General features: G+C 56.0%; 3 protein-coding genes across 8 annotated transcripts in view; 1 reads left to right on the top strand and 2 right to left on the bottom strand.

Moving 5' to 3' along the window:
- MAPKAPK3 (MAPK activated protein kinase 3) overlaps positions 1-11200 on the bottom strand; it is a 41548-nt gene extending 30348 nt beyond the window's left edge. For 2 of the 6 annotated variants that reach the window (XM_061196884.1, XM_061196879.1), the window contains exons 1-2: positions 607-710; positions 57-333 (exon numbers count right to left, since the gene is read on the bottom strand). In XM_061196884.1, the coding sequence (XP_061052867.1) occupies positions 57-281 (225 nt within the window). In that variant the 5' untranslated portion in view covers positions 282-333; positions 607-710. Of the gene's footprint in view, positions 1-56; positions 334-467; positions 534-591; positions 711-10541; positions 10705-11019 lie in introns of those variants that run through there. The other 4 variants (XM_061196885.1, XM_061196880.1, XM_061196882.1 and 1 more) reach the window with 4 other exon arrangements.
- Positions 6146-11327, top strand: CISH (cytokine inducible SH2 containing protein). The gene is made up of 3 exons (XM_061196894.1): positions 6146-6466; positions 9255-9475; positions 9717-11327. Exons 1-3 carry the CDS (start codon positions 6447-6449, stop codon positions 10238-10240), a joined length of 765 nt encoding a protein of 254 aa, XP_061052877.1. The 5' UTR covers positions 6146-6446; the 3' UTR covers positions 10241-11327.
- HEMK1 (HemK methyltransferase family member 1) overlaps positions 11088-21311 on the bottom strand; it is a 34304-nt gene continuing 24080 nt past the window's right edge. Inside the window, exons 12-13 of the transcript XR_009701608.1 lie at positions 17025-17162; positions 11088-11170 (exon numbers count right to left, since the gene is read on the bottom strand). The gene's annotated coding sequence lies outside the window, so the exon portion shown is untranslated. The remainder of the gene's footprint in view (positions 11171-17024; positions 17163-21311) is intronic.

Raw genomic sequence — 21311 nt, 5'->3', positions numbered from 1 at the left:
AGGTCTTTGCTGTTGGGCCCTCCGGGTCACCCACACGGCAGTGAGGGGTCACTGACCTTCAGGGCACACTTCTGCCCGGTGCGCCGGTGGAAGCACTCCAGCACCTTGCCGTTCACACCCAAGCCCAGCACCTGCTTGGACAACTGGTAGTCATCGGTCACTGCGTACTTCTTGGGCTCCCGCCGCCCCCCGAAGGCGGGAGCGCCGGCTGCGCAGGGTCCGCAGGGTGCACCTGGTGGGGGCGCAGGGCCCCCCTGCTCCTCTGCTGTCTCGACATCCATGGCCCCCGCGGGGTGCTCAGAGGCGGCCCCAGCCTGGCGCGTCCAGGGCCACCTGGTAAAGAGAGGAAGAGTGACTTCCGCTCAGACTTCTTCAATACACCCCAGCCTTGGAAGCCCTGAGCCAGAGTGGGCTTCGGGTCGGGGACAGGGCTGGGAATGAGGAACGAACTGTCGGAGTGTACGGACCCGCGGCAAGGGGAGGTGGTCACGCAGCCGGGCACAGGCGAGTCCTGCCCGGCCACCTGTCAAGAGGGCAAAGGGCCGCGAGGTCCCGGAAGTGGGAAGTGGAGGGCGCCCAGGCAGGGCGTACCTGGCGAGGGCGTACCTGACGGCAGCGCACCTGGCTGCGGCGCCGGTAAGGAGCAGGGGCGGCAGTCGCCGAAGCCCGCGGCCGCGAGCGCCCAGAGCTGAGCGTCACCCCGCCGCCTGCTCACGTGACTGCTCCCCTCCCCCGCGCGTCCCCGGCTTGAGGCCGGGCTTGGTCAGCCTTAAAGGGCCAGGCGGGCCCTGGCAGGACGGGACGGGGCGGGGCGGGGCGGGGCCCGCCTAGAGCTGAGGCAGAAATAGGGGGCGTGGCTTCTCAAGGGTGCAGAAACCTCCTAGGCTCCGCCAGCCTCCGGGGAGACTCCAGCGCTAGCGCAGCCGGGTTCCGCGTGGGCTGTGCGAGCCGCGAATTTTACCAGCCACCAAGGAAGTGGCAGCACAGGAAGTCGTGTTTTCCTTGGAGTCTCAGGTAGCCCCTTGAGTCGGGTGTTTTCTCTGCACGCTGCCAGGAGGCCCTCCAGTATAATCTTAAGGCTTGCAACTGCCTTAGTGGTGGCCCACCGCCAGCGTATCTAAAGTCTTAATTTTTGCCAACAGGGCAAGAGTGAAATAGAATTTTGTTGTGATTCGTGTCTCTAGCTCCTGGTGGCTCTGCGCGTCTCTCTAGCACTGGCATCTCTACCCTTCTGTGCATCTCCTGCTCATATCCCTTGGAATACAGCGTCCTAAGACCAGAAATCCTGAATTCCCGTTTGGTCAGATCCATCAACTTTTCACCTTATGGTTTGAGCTTTTGGTGTCATGTTTAAAAAGTCTCCTCCTCCCACCACAGTGACAGATATTCTTTATTAGCTAAGTGGTTTTCCCTTCCACATTTAGGTCTCTACTCTGAGCCCACCTTAGATTACCTTACGTATTTCGAACGGGTCTTCCCATCACAGACTGTTAACTCATTTCACAGATGAGGAAGCTGAGAACCCCCTAGAGGAAACAACTTGTCTAGAGCTGCAGCGTGTGTCTCCTTGGACAAATCTGCACTACTCCTGCACTTCCCTCTCGCCCCACAGCCCCGAAAGAGGTGGCTCACTTTGGACAGGGAAGATGCGATTTGGGGCAGGATCCCTGTGTGGGCCTCTGCTGCCATCTACAGGCCACTAGCAGGACTGCAGGAACCGCGGCCTCTGTCCCACCCGTAGGTAACTCCTCTGTATACCTAAGTATCCAAAGGTATCTTCTGGCTTCGGAATTGGGGCCCAGCGAGCTCCCTGCCCCTAAGCCCCAACACACACATGCATGTGGACGCACGTGGATGACTGGACAGCAGCTCCAGGAGAACAGGCACCCTCTGTGTGCAGGCATTGAGCTGGATGAGGGTGTGAGGGGCTCTTCCCTCTCTCCTTGAGGCGACCTTCAAGCTAGGAAGGTTCAGTAAAGCAGAAGCCCAGATGACAGCCTCAACTAAGCGTACTGAGCTCTTCTTTTGGACCAGACACTGGGTAGATGCTCTATCTGGGCACCCCATGATCACACTGGGACTGGAGGAGGGAAGGCAGTACCAATCCCATGCAGCCTACACCAGACACACGAGTGACAAGCCCTGAGAGGTCAAGCGACCTGCCTGAGGTCAGTAGCTACCATGGCACAGCCCCTATCCCAACCCCCAAAGAACAACTCCAGGGCCCAACTCTCACCCTCAAACTATGCCTTCCTCTCCTGTGCCTCCCTACCCCGCTCCCACATCCACATGTACACATTCTCACACGTGTTCACATGTGCACACACATGCAATCACACCTTTACACGTGTGCACATACGCACACAGAGATACACAGGCATACACATGCACACAACACACACACATTTATGCCTAGCTGGAGCCAGGACCTCTGTCCTTGAGCCCCACCTGAGAATCTGATCCAAGATCTCAGAGCCTTGCAGGAAGCCCTGTGATCCAGAAGCTACCACTGCTTGAAGGCTTGGAGACTAGAGAAGGATTCTCCTTCTCCTATGGAGATGACTGGTTTGAGCCAGATGAACCCAAAGCTGAGCAAGATCTCATTCGGGACAAGCAAGGCCCCACCCATAAGCAGAGGTCTAGAGAGCTGTGGGTGGAGGCTGGCCACTTGTCGTAGCCAAGGTCATCTCTGCGTACTGTGGTCTCTGAGCTATCTTATTTTCTAAAAATGGAGTTTTGTATTTGTATTTTTTTGACCACAAAAAAATCTATATTTTTATATTGGGGGGAGGGAGTAGAAAAGAAAGTAGCCCCTATACTGAGCCCTATTCAGTGGCAGCTTTTTGTTCCATAGGGTTAAGGAAGACTTTGAGGAAATAAAAGTTGTTTGGAAAAATCCAGGTGTAGTTGCTTTGTATATTGTGATGGGTAGAAGGGATGAAGTGAAGGGTGAAGGACACTCACACGCTCCATATTGCCTCAGACTATGTCCTGGAAAACTGAGGTGGAGAAAGCACCACTTTCATTCCTGCTTCTTGGGACTGTTGATGGCCATGTAGTGATAGAGAACGACAAGCAGGTTGGCGAAGATGGCGAGCTGCACATCCATGATCGTGGCTGATCAGCTGGGCTCAGCTCCAACGTGGCCTGTGCACTCTGTATCCGTATTTTTTAAACTGGTCTCTTTTTATTAAAAATTTTAATTGCATAAGCAAAACTTGCTTGTTATAATAAATTCGAACCATATAGAAATGTAAAAAGTAAGGAATGACAATGTCTCTCCTCTTGCAGTGTCCATACCAAGGCCAATGCTTACACAAACACACACGTTCCCCACATGGGTTCATCATAGACACGTGTTTTGCAGCTGATCCAGGGGAGTCAGAATGCATGGTTTCTCCTCACTGCTCACATTCCAGCAAGCATCTGCCACCTGCAAATTGATGGGAGGATTCAGTATTGGGGATGGCTGGGCCAGGGCAGGTGGGTACATGGTGGCAAACTCTGCCACACAGCTCTCCATGAGAGCTGTATGTCCAAGGGGATGAGGGCTGAGAACTTTGGAATAGCTTACAGTGACCAAGGAATCCAGTGAGTGCCTGGGTGGGGTGGTGGGGCAGCTGAAACCCCTCTCTCAACACACACACACACACACACACACACACACACACACACACGTGTGGACGTGTGGACTATTCTTTGGGGAGAGGAGAGGCTGCACATGTGAAAGTTTACAGACCAAATGAGCCAGACCCTGAGGAAGGCACTGCTGTATATTCTTGTGACCCATTTTGTGTCTGTTCTGAGTGGGGAAGGGCAGAGAGATCCTGCAGCAAGAATCTCGGGTGCACGGGAGGGGTTTTTCTGGAAGGAAGAATCCATGGAGATGTGGCACATGAAACTATGAGAGGAATTGCCACTGGGTGGCAGTGTGGGCCCAGCAGTCAGGGCAGGAGAGGTGACAATTAGATGGCCAGAGGGACCCACAACACCTGGGGCAGGCAGGCACCTCGGGTAAAACAAAGGCACACCACTCTTCCCAGCATTCAGGGGAGGTGCATAGTGCTGTCAAATTTACAAAGGGCAGCTGGAGGGCAAAACCCTTGGGTCCTTTAGTTTACACACAGAACTGCACAATCACTGACTTCTGTAGGGGGCGCTTTCAAGGGGACACCTGTGGTGCCCTGATGTTGACTGTCCTGGAGGCAGGGAAGCTTCACTGAGGACCTGAAAGTTGGATCCTGAAGGATGTCTAGGAGTTGGCTTATCATAGGAGCCTAGAGGGGAAGTGGGGGAGGGGTTGGGCCTGTGAGATCTAGGGTATATTTTAACCTCTCTATGCTTCATTTTTATCACCTGTAAAGAGGGGACAATATATAGTAGTTAGGCAATGAAATGGGGCTGGAAATTGCTGAGAGCATCTGGCACATAGTAAGCATTCAGTAAAGTAATCACAGTTAAAGGGAAAGGGCAATCTCGGGGTAGAGAGCTTGGGATTTGTCGCCAGGGGGACCAAGGTTCAAATCCTAGCTCTGTTGCTTGGCAGCTGTGAAACCCCTTTGTCTTCATAGTAATGTGGGGCAGTAGACAGTTCCTACTGGAGAAACAGCACCTTATACAGGGGCTCCATGCTGGGCTCTCCAGGTGCCCCAGCCATCAAAGTGGTAATGAGGTCTCCACACCCATCTCCACCCCATGCAAGCAGCTTCTGGCCTACTCAGGACTGGTGGGGCGACACTGAAGCTCAACTTCCCTTCAGGAAATTTACAGAGAAGTGGGTTTCCTGAAGTCATTTCTCATCTTAACCAATTATTTTGTCATTTTGTCCTGTTTCACGGGGTTTTGCTTTTGGACCCCCTCTGTCTTCCATCCCCTCCCAGGAAGGGCAAACTCAGCCCTGTCTGCCCTGGGGAAAACCTGGATACTGCCATTTAGGCTTCTGGACCCTGCCAGGAGTCTGTCATCCCTGCTAGGGTACCTGAAGCTTACCTTCTTTCTGGGGAACCTGGGGGTACACACCAGGAAGTGGGAAGGGGGGAGTGGACCCTGCCACTTCTCCAATTCTCTCCCTCTCCTTCTGGTCCAAGGGCTTAGAGGAGGTGTGCGTAGCCCCTATGGTCTTTCAAGATGTTTCCTGGTGAGTCCAGTGAACTGGGAAAAGGTGGAGAGGATCAAGGGTAAGAGCATGGGCTTCTGACTTTTGTTCCCTGGAGCTCAGCATAATGGGGGTAATACCAGCTGTTGAGGATCAAATGTATCAAGTGCTCCATGCAGATGGGAGGGGGTGTCACTGCTCCTTCTCTCTACCTTTACCCCCCACCTTCAGTTTATCTCTGGGTGTTTGGAGCTCCAGGTCTCTCTCCCACATTTTTAGGGGACCCACCAACCCAGAGACACATGTGAACTGTCCTGTGGGGTGAGCTGGGGGCCTGCCTGCCCCTCAATCGGTAGTCATTTCTTCCCTGATTGGAGGGCCGGCCAGAGGCCAGGCTGGGGCCGAGACTGGATGGCCCTGCCTGGTGCAAAGGTTGGGATGGTGCCTTCTCCCCCAACTCTCAGTGAAAACGTTCTCGCCTGGATCCTCTTGGCTGTGGTGGCCGCAGGCTTGACCCCCGTGAAGCTGCTCGTATCTGAGTACTCCCTCTGTACCCCTTCCCTCCCCTAATGTCCCTCTCCAAACCACACCCCTTGCCACCCACCTCCCCAGACACAGAGTCCAGGGGTCCAAGTGCAGCCCACAGGGGGCCCCTGCACACCAGACAGACCGCCCTGGAGGAGCCGCTAGCTGGGCAGACAGGCCGGTGACCGCGCCCTCGTGCTGCCACCGGTTCTACAGAGAGATAAGGGGGCCTGTCCCCAACGAAGCGGAGTGCCCGAAAGAAATCTGGGCTCCGGTAGGTAGAGCACCTGCCCCTGCCTAGCCCTCTTCAACCTGGACTTTCCCTAATGTTCTCTAGGTCACTCTCAACCCGGCTTGGTCACGTCAGCCTTGGGTCCAAGCGCTGTAATTGGCCCTGCCTGACCACTCGGCTCCACCTCCTGCGCTGCGATTGGTCGGCGCGCGCGGCCCCGCCCCATTTTCCTGGAAAGTTCTTGGAAATCTGTCAAAGGTGTTTCCTTTAGCGGCCCTCGGCCGCAGACCAGGGAACCGACTCCCTCGCCTGCACCCCTCCCCTCCCGGCCGCACAGCCGGCGGTTCTAGGAAGACGTCGCTTCCGGGAAGGGCTGGGACACAAAGGACAAAAGATTAGGCTGCTCGCCCCGCCCTCCCGGCCCGCCCCACGCGCCCTCCCGGCCCGCCCGCGCCGCCACCTCTCAGTCCCGGCCCGCCGCCCGTGCGCCCCGGGAGCCTGCCTTGAGAGCGCGACCCGCGCCCACTGGCTCCCTCCAGCAGCCGCCGTCAGGCCGAGCCCCAGCTCCGGAGCAGCCGCTGCCGCTGCCGGGACATGGTCCTCTGCGTTCAGGGGTAAGCGCGGCTCTCCGCCCCCACCCACCTCTGCGCCGGCACGCGGCAGAGTTACTGGCCTCGTGCTAGCTGCCGAGCATTAAGAGGGCTTGACCGGTCGGAAATGATCGAGCGCGGAAAGACCTCGAGAGACACAACAGGGAAGGGTGACAACATCGTCACCACCTCTACTGGCACTGTGGGTAGGGAAACTGGGGGTCGGCTGGCGACAGGAGAAACAGGGTGGGCTAAGCGTGGGTTCTGGCTGGAGAAGGTAGACGCCTCAAGCAGCGCGTTCTCCAAGGCGTGGCTCACCTGCCCAGCCGTTCTGGGCCCGGAGCGCTCTATCCTAGCCTGCCGGCCCAACAGCCTACTGTGACCTTGGGCCAGCCCCTGCCCTTCTCTGTCTTGTCATCCACTCTCCTGCCTCGTCTAGCAATTAGGCTGTTCTTGGGAAGCCAACCTGAGATCCTTGCCTCTCCCCTGGTTGGCACCTGCTGAACAAGCAGCTGTTGGGAGAGCCTAGGTTTGGCCCAGTCCTGCCTGAGGCACCCCCACAATGTCCTCAACCCTCCTCTCAGCCCAAAATGGGATCCCAATGTGAGAAAGACCTTGGCTCCTGCCTCCCTTCTCCAAGTTTCCCAAAATGTGGGGGTGGGGTGGGGACTGATAAGACAGAGTCTTGGCCTCAGCTGAGCATTCTTGGTACATTCCTTCTGGCCAGAGCCTCAGGATCCCCTTCAACCAAGGGTCTGATGCTCTCCAAACTGATCTGACAGGAGCTCAGAAAGTTCCAGGGAGAGTGAAAGAAGATGTGAATGGGTGCTCCATAGCAGGGAAAGCAAGATTTTTAAGACCTACACACACACACAGCCACAGACCAGCTGGTGCCCTCCTGAGGTAGGGCGCAGGGATTCCCAATTGTAGGTATGGGTTGTCAGCTTTGCTGAGGGATCCCCCCTCAGGGCTGAGTTTGCCTCATTGGCTTATGTGCCCAGGCAGAACTCACAGGCTGGGCTCCACAGCAGGCACACACACATACTGGCCACCCACACCTGGAACATAACAGCCACGGCCAAGACAATGACACCTCCCATACTCCTAGAAGGCTCCTGGGCCTGAGCTGAGCTCTGGGTCCCAGCAGGCAGGCCATCAGCCAGTTCCTTGAAACTCAGCCTCTAGCTCCCCAACAGGGATTCCAGAGCTCCCGTAGTACAGCCAGGGTAGGGGTGGAAAAGTATTAGCAGGCTGTGGTATGCTAGGGTCTTATGGCCCCTTCTTCTCTTGAGTGGTCATGGGCCCCTGATTTGTTAAAATCTTCTAAGAGTCACCTATAACCTACACTGTATAACTTACACTGTCAGATCTGGTTCCTCTGCCTGACTCCTGCCGCCGGTTCCTGCCCACCTCTTCCTGCCTCGTAAGCAGTACCTGTCAGTGTTTACCCATGCCATCATCTCTGCCTGTGGTGCCTTCCCCGCTACTCCTTCCTTTAGCCTGGCAGACTCAGCTCAGGAACAGGCAGACCCTGACTTCCCCCTAACATTCTTTGCTTTTATGACTTTGGGTTATGAGTTCTCCTTTAGGGTAAGGCCCAGGGTTTCATTATTTGGTATCTTGAGGCCCAGCAGAGAACCAGACCCAAGACCCGAGGATTTATTTTGTGATGAGTGGGAGAGGACCAGCAGTCTCTTCCTTGGGAACCAGGCCATGCCCCTCACTCCCAGGAAGCCCCAGGATCACCATGCTGGGTGGGCTTCCCCTAAAGGGAAGCTACTGCTCAGATTGGGGCCAGTTCAGCAACCCAACTCTAGCCATCTGAAAATATGGTGTGGCCGAACCCCTCAGTGTCTGGGCTGGTAGGACCCCTCATTGAGGAGGAGGGGAAACTGACGTCTAGTGAAGAACAGTGTTTGCATAAGATCATAGTGCCTCGTAGGGCAGGCTCGTCAGGGTAGGATCTGGAATGTGGGATGAGTACCCTGCCCTTTGGTGGGAGCTCATATTTATGGGAGGTGGGACTTGTCAGTGCCTTTAGAGGCCACTGTCTACCCTATACCCTCAGCGGGGAGGAGGAGAGAACAGGATGGGTGTCTGACCTGTTTGGGGAGATTAGTCCAGCCTCTAAGCCCTGGCCAGTGTGGACCTAGGTCCCTCTGACAGATACTCCTATCTATGGGGAGGTAGCATGTGACCAATCCCTCGGCTCAACCAGGACCAGTGCCATTTAATTGGCCCACCACTGCCAGGAGGGCACCACTGTGAAGCCTCTTTGTGCTGGATCCTATCAGTGTGGTGAGAACACCAACTGGCAACTGTGAGCTAGAGATGCCTATAGAGAATGAAGTGTATTTGGTTGGTGCAAAATAGAAAGAGATTACAGTTGGCCCTTCGTATCTGCAGATGCGAAACCCATGGATATGGAGGGCCCAAAGTATTCACTGTACTATGCCATTCATATAAGGGACTTGAGCATCCACAGATTTTCGTATCCACGGGGGCTCCCGGAACCAATCCCCTGCGGATACTGAGAGATGATTGTAATTACTGTTTAATAAATGCAGGAGGGTGGAGAAGTCTCTTTCAGAAGAGGGTTCATATGTGGGGAAAGTAATCAAGGGGCCTTTTGTGATGACAAGTGGGAGGTGGGGTACTGGTCTCATTGAGCCCATGGGTGGGCAGAGGGGAAACTGGGGCTCATAGTGAGATAGACTGGCCAGAGGTCACATAGCCAGTCTGGGGCAGAGGGGATCTCTGGAAATGGGGAGAGCACAGGGCCTCCACTCACTGCCCATCCACCTCTTTCTAGACCTTGTCCTTTGCTGGCTGTGGAGCAGATCGGGCAGCGGCCCCTGTGGGCCCAGTCCCTGGAGCTGCCCGAACCAGCTATGCAGACTTTACCTGCTGGCGCCTTCCTGGAGGAAGCAGCAGAGGAGTCCCCAGCCCAGCCAGAGGGTGAGCCCAAGGTGCTGGACCCCGAAGAAGATCTGCTGTGCATAGCCAAGACCTTCTCGTACCTTCGGGAATCTGGTGAGTCTGAGGAGGGAGGCAGGACTTGTCCTGGAAAGTCTGATGGGGAGAGTTTAGCTCTGCCTGTTGTGTCTAATTTGAGAGGCATGGCTCTGGCCAGAAGAGTCTGATGGGAGAAAAGGGGTACAGCACTCCCCAGGGAGGTGTGAAGAGAGAGGCTGAGCCCTGCCTTGCCCTGGGTTGGTGCACCCAACTAATTTCCACTGTGATCAGTCTCTTAGCCCCCTCTCCATTTGCCTAGGCTGGTATTGGGGTTCCATTACGGCCAGTGAGGCCCGGCAACACCTGCAGAAGATGCCAGAGGGCACATTCCTAGTACGTGACAGCACCCACCCCAGCTACCTGTTCACATTGTCGGTCAAAACCACCCGTGGCCCCACCAACGTGCGCATTGAGTACGCCGACTCCAGCTTCCGCCTGGACTCCAACTGCCTGTCCAGGCCGCGCATCCTGGCCTTCCCAGATGTGGTCAGCCTTGTGCAGCACTATGTGGCCTCCTGTGCTGCAGATACCCGAAGTGACAGTCCTGACCTTGCAACCACCCCAGCCCTGCCTACCCCTAAGGAAGATGCACCTGGTGACCCAGCACTGCCTGCTACTGCTGTACACCTAAAACTGGTGCAGCCCTTTGTGCGCAAAAGCAGCACCCGAAGCCTGCAGCACCTGTGCCGCCTCGTCATCAACCGTCTGGTGGCCGACGTGGACTGCCTGCCACTACCCCGGCGCATGGCTGACTACCTCCGACAGTACCCCTTCCAGCTCTGACCCAGCCGAGCAACCGCCTAGCCTCACCCAGCCAGACGCTGGAGGGGACACCGGCTCCAGCTGGACTTGGGCTCCCACTATCCCTCCTCCAGTCATCCTGGTGCCACATGCATCTGGCAGCTGGACCAGGAAGGGTCTGCAGGAACAAGGCTGGGGGTGAGGGGTAGGGAGAAGTGTCACGCGACTTGGAGGTCAGCGCTCCCAGCTCCCATGTGGCTCCACTGTGGCGGGCCATGTGACAGAAGAGGGGACTGGCAGCACCTCGTCTCACCCTGTGGGCTGGGCCCAGGCCCCCACTCACCTGCTGTGGCCTCCTGTACTGCGTAGACTTGGCCAGCCCTGGTTTCTCAGTCCACAGGGTGGGGCAGGCCCCCTCCTTTCAGCCAGCCTCTGTCTCAGGGGGGATGGCAGCCAGAGGAACTGAGGTTGACAGTGACAGTCCCCTGGTGCGGGAGCAGGCCAGGCTGGGGGACGGCACAGTTATATAGTATTTATTTATTTATTCTCCTTGGGTTGGAGAGCCAACCCCACCTCTCTGCCTGAGCCCTGAGTGCTCCAGAGACCCCAGCCCTGCCTCAGCTTCTCTGGTTCCTCCCGGCAGAGAGCCTCATCCTGAGATGTGTTGCTGGACCCAAGGCAGTCCTGGATGTCCTGGCACTGACCCACCCACCTGTGAAGGTGTCCACCCTCTTCTGCCTCCAGCCCTGTTTTGGGAGGATGGGTGAATAAACAAGAAAAGGGAGCCAAAGTGTTAGCGCCTTGCAGAGCCTGCCACTCACCCCGTTGCAGGGCAGAGCCCTGTCTGCACAGAGCTGGTCTCGCTGGGGCACAGGCCCTGCATGAGTGTGGGTGCCGTGTCAGGGAGGGGCATGGTAGTTTGAGGGCTGCCACTCCACCTCTGCTGGGTCTGCTTCCTGCCCAGGAAGGTGCCTGCACATGGAAGAGGGAAAGAAAATACATAACTGATAAGACTTTATAAAATAATTATTTCTAAAAAAAAAAAAAAAAAAAACCCCACAGTTTGGTAGTCTTTTTGTTTTTTTCACTGATTTTTCTGTAATGACAATAAAATTGTACCTTTCATTTATGGAGCCCTCAGGGGGCCTCTTTTGAGTTGTACACAGTTTGTCCCCTTTGATCTTACTATCATTATCCCCCACTTTACATCTGGGTCAGCAGAGGCCCAGAGACCTATGTGGCAGAGCAGGCCCTGCTAGGGCACCCAGTAAAGAGTGGAGGGGGTAGCGAGAAGCCTTTCTCCACTCATTCCCTCTTTTCCCCCTGGAGGAGATGAAGGCCAGTTGGATTGCCTGCAGGGTCACTGCCCAGTGTCAGGTGGCGGGTGGTGGCAGAGGAGCACCAGATCTGAGAGATGTGTAAACAGGAGATGTCAATTAAAGATTGAAAGTGGAGAATACTAGGGGGATGGGGACTGTGGACTACTCCTGGGGGCAGCGTCTTTTGAGATGAGGAGACCAACAGTCAGAGAAGTCAGGACCAGTCATTCCAAGGAGAAGGTACAGGGCATGCAAAGGCACCAGGGCGTGACTGGGAAGCTTATATTCCTGACCACAAGGAGGCCTGGGGAAGGGTCATTCTGTGCAGTGGGGTGGAACAGTTGAGTTGTGGATAGTGGCCAGTAAGCTGGCAGGGTCTGGCCTGGGATGGGGCTAATGGGGCTCTGGTCTAGGCTGATTGGGGTTTGGGGACTCTCTCACTCAGGGCCCTGCATATCAGAAGTAGGTGAAAAAGCAATTAAAATGAAAACGCTCTCCATTATCTGATGGTCTGCCTTTGGAGCACTTCAGCACCTGGAATCCCACTATGTCCTGAAATTTTCTGCACCTTTACTTGAGTACCTCACAGGAAGGCTCCTGTGAACCTCATTCATAGCCTTTAACCCTTATTTTAGAAACAGTTCTAAACTTTCTATCTTCTTAGCCCTTAGACAATTAAAAGCTGAAGATTAGAAGAGGCAAATGTCGGCAGATTGAAGGCAGGAAGGTGTGAGGAGTGACGTGTTGATGACAAGGAGCAGGCAGGAAAGGATAAAAATCAAGAACTATGGCAGCACAGAACCTTGGCGGGCATGGAGATAGTTGTGGGAAAAAATGGAGCTGATGTTGGGTGAGAGTGAGCAAGAAGTGGGTGAGGGCTGTCTTTATTGGAGCGGTGCCCAGGCCCACGTGTCCCGCCCGGTGCCTTCTCCGTTGCTGGCTGCAGGGCCCAAAAAACACCCCCTCCAGGTCACCATGGCCCTGCCAGGGATGTCTGCAGTTCCTTATTGCTTCAGCCTGGATCCCAGCCCCTTGATGACTCCCAAAATGCCTGAAGTGACCCCTCTGTCTGCTCCACCCCCAGATCTGAGTCACCCAGTGGGTGGGTAGCAGACACAGAGGGGCCAAAGGCAGGCTCTTCCCCACCTGGTGCCATGACCCAGACAGAAAGTGCTGGAGCAGGAGGAAGCCCTTCGTCGTCCACAGAGGGGACAAGTCTCAGGGTGCCCACCGGGTGCTGGCAACAGACAAGGGCTTTGCACCTCATGTAATGCTCACCATAACCCTGGGAGTAGGTCTAAATATTACCCATATTTCACAGAAGAGGAAACTGAGGCCCAGAGGGGGCAAGAGACTGGCTGAGGAGGTGAGGCACAGAGCAGAGCTAAGCCTGAGGGGTCCTGACTGCCCACCTGCCCCTGCACTGCTACATGAGGTGGCGAGGACGGGCAGCTGGGGTGGGGGGGCGGCTTTCAGGTGAGTTGTTCTTGGATGCTGGATTTATCCCCTTGCGTTCCTGCCTGCTAAGGTCTCTGGAGCCACTGGCCTGACCAAAAGGGTCCTATCCCGTTCCCTGTCGCCTCAGCCCAAGCCAGGGTCCAGCTCTTGCCTGAGGAGGGGTTACCAGCTACTTCTGACCCCTGATACTTTTCTGCTTCAATCTTTTTTTTTTTTGGCTGCACCGCGCGGCATGTGGGATCTTAGTTCCCCAACTAGGGATCGAACCCACAGCCCCTGCCTTGGAAGCACAGGGTCTTAACCACTGGACCGCCAGGGAAGTCCCAATCTGCTTCAATCTTATTTTCATGTTTCCCTACCAAGGGAGGGAGTGACGCCTACTTAGAACAGGATCAGTGGAGAGCATGTCATCGGGCCCCAGACCCAAGTCAGAGACCCAGCCTAACAGATGCTGAAAATCCTCTGGTCACTGCAATCACCCCTGGGTGGTTCTGGGCTGGTGAAAGGAGCACACCTACCGGCACTGACCAAGGAGGAAGAGAGGAGCTGACTGGAGGGCGCACAGGACCCTGCACAACATACAAACAATAACTGATGGTAACCCTTTACCGATTAAGTCCTTTACCAGCACACATGCTCTTTGGGCACAAACTGGGCCAGACTCCATCTGGGCCCTGGGGACACAGCAGGGAATAAGATGGACACACTCCCCATCCTTGTGGGACTCATGGGCTGGTGGGCGAGAGATAATAAACAAGTAAACAAATGGGCACTCAGGATGAGTTTTGAGAGTGAAATGAAAGCAAAGCAGGAGGCGGGGAAGAAAGTGCTTTGGGTGTGGGGACACTGCTGCAGATGAGAGGGTCAGGGAAAGCTCTGGAGCAGAGTGGCACTGAGCCTGGACACCCGAGCAAACAGCAGGAACTGGCTATGCAGACAACTTAGAGAAAGGACATCCCAGGTGGAAAGAGCTCCAGTGCAATGGCCCTGAGGCAGGAACAAACCTGGTGTGACCAGAAGATGGCTGGCTGCCCAGGAGGGCTGAGGAGACAGAGGGCAGGTGGAGAGGGCAGAGGGTGCACATGGATTGTGCTCTGGTGCGATGGAGCGCCCCTTCAGTGTTTAGCAGGGACAAGCTATGATCCAATGCTCAGTTCTAAGGAGTGAACCTGTCAGCTGTGGGGGGGATGGCCCCACAAGGGCCTGGGGGCCAGAGGCCAGAAAGGAGGTTGAGAGGTATGGGATATGGAGGAGTAGGGTGTGGTGGAGAGCAGAGGAGGCGAGGTGATCCTGGGTGGGGTTCGTGCCCCATTAAGTTCTCACTGCAGCCTTGCACACCAGCAGAGGTTGTCCCCATTTACAGCAGAAGAGGTAAGACTCGAGAAAGGTGGTGGCTTTTTCAGGGTCACACAACTTGTGAGGGGCAGAGCCGGGGTTCAAACCCTGACTCAAGACCTCATTTGTATAAACTGCTGCTCTGCTCTGCCTCCCAGGGGCTGGCATGCTAAGGCCTTGGCCCTCACAAGGCACTGGGGACATGTAGAAGGCCAGGCAATTCAGGAAGGCTTTTTGGAGGAGGGGGGCTGAGGACTGCCCTAGAGGATTCTGTCATGCCACGGGGAAGTGGGTTTGCAGATTGATCCTACGTGGTGTCCATCCTCGGACTCACAACGCCCCTCTGGAAAAATTCTGGGACAGAGATGCCACTAGGCCATTCAGGTTTCTCTTGTCAATCAATGAGAGGTCTTGCTGGGAGGCTTCACCCGTGATCACCGAGTGTCCTAACACGCCCTGAACCATCGGGGTCTCTGCACCTGGGCCCAGCTTCTAATCTGCCAACTAAGCAAATCTTGCTGGATCAAGGCCGAACATGGGTCTGAATAGGTCTGGGGACATGGCCAGGCTGGCTCCACTCTCAGATGGGAACCCTCCCACCCAGCACAGCTCCACAGTGAAATAGAGGAGCCAAGAGCCTGAAATAAGTCCTAATCAAGAAGGCAGGAGGATTCTGGGACCTCACAAAGGCCCTCTTTCTTCAGGAGAAGTGGAGCCTGCGCAGGCCTGGGCAGCCCTTTCATACCAACCTGTTAGACCAGTTTTAATATAAAGCAGGTTGGAGCTTTGCCAGAAATCCAACAGCCTCTCCTGGTGAACGTGTCCTCCCCACCCCAACTGCAGGGTATGGGGCCCCCTCCCCAGCTTAGGCAGGCTGCACAGCCAGCCACCCAAGGGGCCATTCCAATGGTCACTCTGGGGCAGCAGGCTGGGGCTCCCACATCTGATACTTAAGACAGGAGGTCCCTGGAGGTTTACTCCTGGCTAGCATGTCCCTCCAACCCTGGTTTTACTCCCACCTCCCCTCCAGTCTGGATTATGTGCTGTACACTTGGTTTGGGGGGGGGCTGTTTCCCTCAGCCTCACTGAACCTCAGAAGATTCCTTAGCTGTGAAATGGGGAGAGTGACAGCACGTCTCTCAGAGGGGACATGGGGGGCCCAGGAGGATTTATAAGTTGATACTGAGGAGAGCCTGAGAGGGTTCAACCTGGCAGCTGCTGCAGCTGTCACTGTAACTATTCCTTGTCCCTTGTTTTAATCCCATTTGAGAGGTGAGCAGGGCAGGGTTTTTTTTTTTTTGGCTGCGTTGGGTCTTAATTGCAGCATGTGGGATCATCATTGCGGCACGCAGGCTCTCCATTGCAGCATGCAGGCTCTTCGTTGCAGCTCACGGGCTTCTCTCTAGTTGTGGCGCGCAGGCTCCAGGGCACGTGGGCTCTGTAGTTGTGGCGCGCAGGCTCCAGAGTGCGTGGGCTCTATAGTTGCGGCACGTGGGCTCTCTAGTTGAGGCGCACAGGCTCAGTAGTTGTGGCATGTGGGCTTAGTTGCCCCATGGCACATGGGATCTTAGTTCCCCCACCAGGGATAAAACCTGCGTCCCCTGCATTGGAAGGCGAATTCTCTACCACTGGACCACCAGGGAAGTCCCCGGACAAGTGTTGATGTCCCCTGAGGTCCCCATGGGAGCTGCAGGGGAGCTGGCTGGAACTCTCTGGAGCTATAAGCAGCCCCTCACCCCACCAGCTTTGATGCTGCCCTGCCAGCCCAGCCCTCCACCTTCAGGCGTCATTTGCCAACCAAGGCCTTGGGTTCCAGTCGTGGTAAATAGACCCTTTGTCTGGTCTCTGCATGGGCTGGGGTGGAGGCTAGACCAGCCTAACCTTCTAGCAACTTCCCTTGCAGCTCCAGTAGAGACTAGGCCATCTGCTACCCTTGGGGGATGGGTCTCCCTCAGGCCTGTTACTCTCCACGCCCTCAGTGGTCTATGCCCTCAGAGGTGAGTCACAGGTGAGGGAGGTGAGCTGGGTAGCACCTCTGGGTCTGTCCCATTTCAAAGCTGCAAGCCTGAGACCCAGAGAGTCAGGGTAACTTGTCCACAGTCACCCAGAGAGGAAGTGGCCATACGGGGCTGGAGCCCAGGGCTTTGAATCCCAGGCCAGGGCCTGTCCCCCTCACCCTAGAACTCTTGAACTTGAGTCTGCTGCCTTCTGACTAGGAGCATGGACAGCCTGGTTCAAGGCCCTCCAGACTCCCCCTGTCCAGACCTGGACTCTTCGCTGTCCCCTAGACATGCCTCCACAACCCCCACATGCACCCCCCACCTGTTGATCTCCACGTCCGTCTACCTTGCCCCTGGTCCTTCTCAAGCTGCTCTCCTGCTGCTCCCCATGGCTGCCTTGCCCAGATCTAGCCTTACTCACTAACCTGACTGGACCATCCTGATGGCCTCCTCACTGGCCCCCTCAGCCCTACCACCATCTCCAGAGTGAGGGGCTTGCAAACCCAAACTTGTCCTGCCTTCCTCATTTAGTGATATTCACAGGCTCCCCTCATATCTTGCCTGTGCCTTACCCCAGGCTCCAAGACATGGATTCCCAAACTGCCAACAAGCCATTTCATTCTGCTTCCCTCCAAACAGCCCTCCACATACCAGGATATCATTCATCCTGGAATGTCCTCTTCCTCAGTTCTGCCAGGGCAAACTCTTACTCACCCTTCAAAGTCCAACTCAAATGCTCCTTTTCTGAGAAGTCTTCCTTAACTTCTCCTGCATTTATTCATGGCTGTGTTGGGCACCCAATGCATCCTAGGGAATCTCCCTGGAGACTGACTTTTCCCAGGTCTCTCCAGCCTGGGGAGGAGAAAACATACTTTCCATAATAAATTCAAAACAGCCATTCTTTGACTAAATTTCTCTCTCTCTCACACATACCACCATGCTTCCCATGAAAGTCTCCCGGGGATGTCTTTGAAGAGGCAAATTAGCCAAGTGGAAAGAACTCAGGCAGAGTTCAAATTTCAGCCCCTCCAAAACCACTGTAGGATCTTAAGCGAATGGTTTAACCTCTTGGAGCCTCAGTTTCCCCATGTCTTTTTTTTGCTGCGTCGCAGGTGAGGTGGGCTCTGGCTCCCTCTTTCCCCGGCCAAGCAGCTGCCTCCTCCACAGCTCCTCCTTGGAGCGCAAACAGCCAAGAGCTCTTTTTTTTTTCTTTCTTCTTCTGTCCACTCCACATGGCATGTGGTATCTTAGTTCCCCGACCAGGGATCGAACCCACGTCCCCTGCATTGGAAGCATGGAGTCTTAACCACTGGACTGTCAGGGAAGTCCCAGTTTCCCCATCTGTCTAACAGAGATAGTGGAAGTGCCCTGCCACAGGGGGGTTGGAGAGTGGCTGTGCCTGGTTTTGGGGGAATATGGGGTGAGTAGAAGCTGATGCTCATCTCTGAGCAGGAGATGTGGCAGGCCCAAAGCAGGAGGAGCCTTTTTGTGTGGCCAAAGCTTTATGCTCAATGGAAAGACAGTTGCTTCCATGACTCAGGCCTGGTTGAAGCAGGCAGGGCCCAGAGTGCAAGAAGTGGCCTCTGAGGGCTGAGGGAAATTGGGATGGCCACAACTCCTCCAGGCAGTCCTCTAGGACTGTTTCACTGCACAGTCCCCACTAGGGACAGCCCTGTTCCAGGGACTCCCCACACCCAGCACCGATGAGCCAGACTGGGCCCTTCCTGTCACCAGAGCCGGGCTCCTCCTCCATCAGGGGTGAGGATTTCACTCATAGTTTGGGTTGGGCCAAAGCTTTGTTTTTAAAAGTGCTTCTCGCCTCTCAGCCTTCTCCTAAGAAGCACTTCTCCCCTCCCCACCCCCACCAGCCCTACTTCTGAGCAACATCAATGTGTGTGTGTGTGTGTGTGTTGACCTTTCCACTTGGCCAACATTCCTTTGTATTTCTCAGCTCCTTTGGGTAGATGGCCATGGGAGGAGGAGTTGTTAGGAGAGCAGGTTCTCAGGAAACCTTTTCTCCAAAGCCATAGAAACATGGAGCCCAAGGAAACACTAGAAAATGAAGGCTTATCCAGAAGGAGATGGGTTTCCGGAGCAGTTAGAGGAGTGTGGGTAAGAGAAAAAGAGAGCTCTAATGCCAGTGTGAGTGCCTGCGGGGTCTGGCCTCTGGGCATCCTTGCGAGGTCAGTGTTGTCAGCCTGGCATCTAGTGGGCAGGCTGAGCTTAGGCAGGCAAAGCTGGGTGATCCTGGGCAGATTGCTTTATCTCTCTGAGCCATACATGTCTTAAAGTAGACCAAAGTCCTGGGTTTGCTGTCAGTGCGATCAGCTCACACTCTCTCTACCCCAGAGGTGCTCAGACTGGGTCTCTATAGCCCTTTTTCTCTTCAGAGCCAGCAGGTGCCTGACTGGGGGGCTGTGGGCTTTGGGGCAGTAGCACCTGCTCTTAGCACCTTGACAGTCACCCCCTTTCTCCTCTGGGTCTCAGTGGGTGAACTGGGGCATGCTAGGCTCCAGGAGTATCCCTGGGCCTCACGGAGGGCAGAGAACTAGAGGGCAGAGAAGGCGTGGAATGGGTACCCCCCACCCCCACACTGGGTGAGGTGTTTTTGCTGGAATCGCAGCAGCTGTGGCTAGAGGCCTCTTCCCAGGAAGAAAGAGCAGAGCGCCTCTTCCAAGAACTCGGAGGAGGCCTGCAGGCAGGGGAGGGGTAGTGGGGGAGTTAATTTTAAACCAAACAGCCTTCAACGCTTCTCAGGAACTGGTTGCTCAACATGATCTGGCAGGTCCCAGACGGGTGGGCAGGCCTGGTGCCAGCTCAGAGGTGGCAGGGGTGGAGGACACGCCCCAGAGTGGGAGGCCCAGTGACCTTGAAGGAAGTTGGGCCCTGTCCTTGCCCATGAATCAGGGCCTGTCACCCCCAACCCCCACCCACCTTGCTGAGGGTGTCGGATGGGGTGACTTCCTCTGTCATAATCAGGCAAGGTGAAATTATAAGAAGATTAATAATACAGGTGTCATGTCCTTCCAAGGACCGACTGTCCCATCCCCCCTTCACTGCTCAGAACCTGCCACTCCCGTCCCCTGGTCTATACCTCTGGAGGTTATCTGATGAAGGCCTGCTCTGAGGCCAGAGTAAGGCTTGTGTCATTTGCCTATGAGATGGGACCCTGGGATGGGGGTCGGGGGATCGAGGATGGAGTGTAGCAAGCTGAGCCCAAGTTCTGGGTCCAAGGGGTGAGCCTCCTGTGTGTTCAGGGAGGCTGTGACCTGAACTCACTGGGCCTACCCCGCCCCCTAGCTGACTGGGAGTCAAAGTGCCTTCACACACATTGACCTCCTGCCCCCCGACCCTAGTGTGGCCACCCTCTCTGGGCTGACAGCCTAGGCCCACCTCCCAGCGTCTGGACTCTACAGAGGCCCCCGCCCAGGGCACCCCCTCCTTCATTCCCTTTGCCAGCTGCCCAATGAGACCCCAGCAGCCTGGGTGGGGCGAGGCCTATGTTCTAGGAAAGGATCCTGAGCAAGCGCTGCCAGGAGCCGCAGTTCTTGGAATCGGCACTGCAGAGCGAGGGGACGCTTCCTGGAACCCGCTGGCCACTCCAGGGAGAGAGGCTCAGAGGAGGGGCAGTGACCTAGGTGAGGGGGAGGGGGAGCTGAGGCCACAGCTGGGGTCCTTGCCTCCAGGAAGCCCTCCCTGACTGCGGGTGCCTCCTTAGACTCCCCTGTCTCAGCACTGAGTCTGCAGGGTCCCTCTAAGGGCTCTGCCAGGACAGGCCCAGGTCTGGCACAACCTCTGTGGTACCCAACATCCAGCCCAGGGATAGGCACAGAGTGGAAAACCAGAAACAATAGGGAAAAGGGGGGGCGTGCGTGCCTGGGAGGAGGGGCAATAGGCAGGTGAGGGGGCACAGGTGAAAGTGGGATGTTAGGTGCAAATGTACTGCCCAGGCTGGTGAGCGGTCAGGGCTACGAAGGCTAAGGGGGAGGAGGAGGGCGAGCAAGGTGGGATCAGCAGTGCCAGGCCCTGCTCACTGAGTCCCTTGCTGATGAATGGGAAACCTCTGGCCAGGACTTCTGTCTCTCCTTCAGGCCAGGCTTTTCCTACAGGGTCTTTCCCCTCAGATCCCTGTCCCACAGCTGGGGTACAGGTCCCAGCCTCAGCATCAGGCCACCTGGTATGGTCCTAGCACCAGTGCCCAGCTGTGCAGTCTTGAGCATACATCTGGCCTGTTGGAGACTCAGTTTCCCTACTTAGAGAATGAAGAGGAGAAGCTGCAGGGCCCCCAGGACAGCTGTGCAGGTTGTGACCTGGTTCTGGGACTGGGTTGGGACCTAGTCACACTTCGAGGGAGTAGCCATGAGTGTTCCCATCAAAGGGTCCTGGGGACAGCAGGGGTCTTGAAGGGGTGCTGGGGGGCATGTCTAGACAGGCAGAGAGGGGAAATAAGGGCCTCCCTCTCTAGCTGGGTGACCTTGGGGCAGTCTTTTAACCACTCAGGACCAGTTTGCCCTCAGAAGAATGGAGAACCCTCCCTGGGTAAGGCTGGACAGAGGTGTGGGCAGGGATTTGCCTCTCCCCTCATGCCCTCAGGTCACTCCTTGGCTCTCACTGAGCACAGCTCCAAGCCTGCTACCCACCCACCCCCGACATGTCACAGAGATGGGGCCCCCAGCCCATCCTCCAGAGGCCAGTCCTGGGGTTGAGAAGGGCTGAGACTCAGTGCCCAGGCAGGGGCTGTGAGGCAGGGTTGTGACAGAGAGGCCCTTTGACCCCTGCAGGAGGATGGTGGGGCACCCTAGGGACACAGTTCACCATTATGCTTGCGCTTTGGAGTGCTGGTTCTCTGGGGCTACCTGAGGCAGCTGGCAGTGTAGTGCTGCATTCTCCACCACTTAGCGGCCCTGGTGCCTGCACCCAGGTCAGGCTGGCCTTGACTGGGAAGATACCATGGGAGGACTGGACCTGGAACCACCCAACCTGAGTGGGAAGAGCTGCTGG

The sequence above is a fragment of the Eubalaena glacialis genome, chromosome 7, assembly GCF_028564815.1.
Source record: "Eubalaena glacialis isolate mEubGla1 chromosome 7, mEubGla1.1.hap2.+ XY, whole genome shotgun sequence".
Classification (NCBI taxonomy): domain Eukaryota; kingdom Metazoa; phylum Chordata; class Mammalia; order Artiodactyla; family Balaenidae; genus Eubalaena; species Eubalaena glacialis.
Note: the sequence above shows the minus strand (reverse complement) of the source record. Positions and strands in the feature narration are given on the sequence as shown.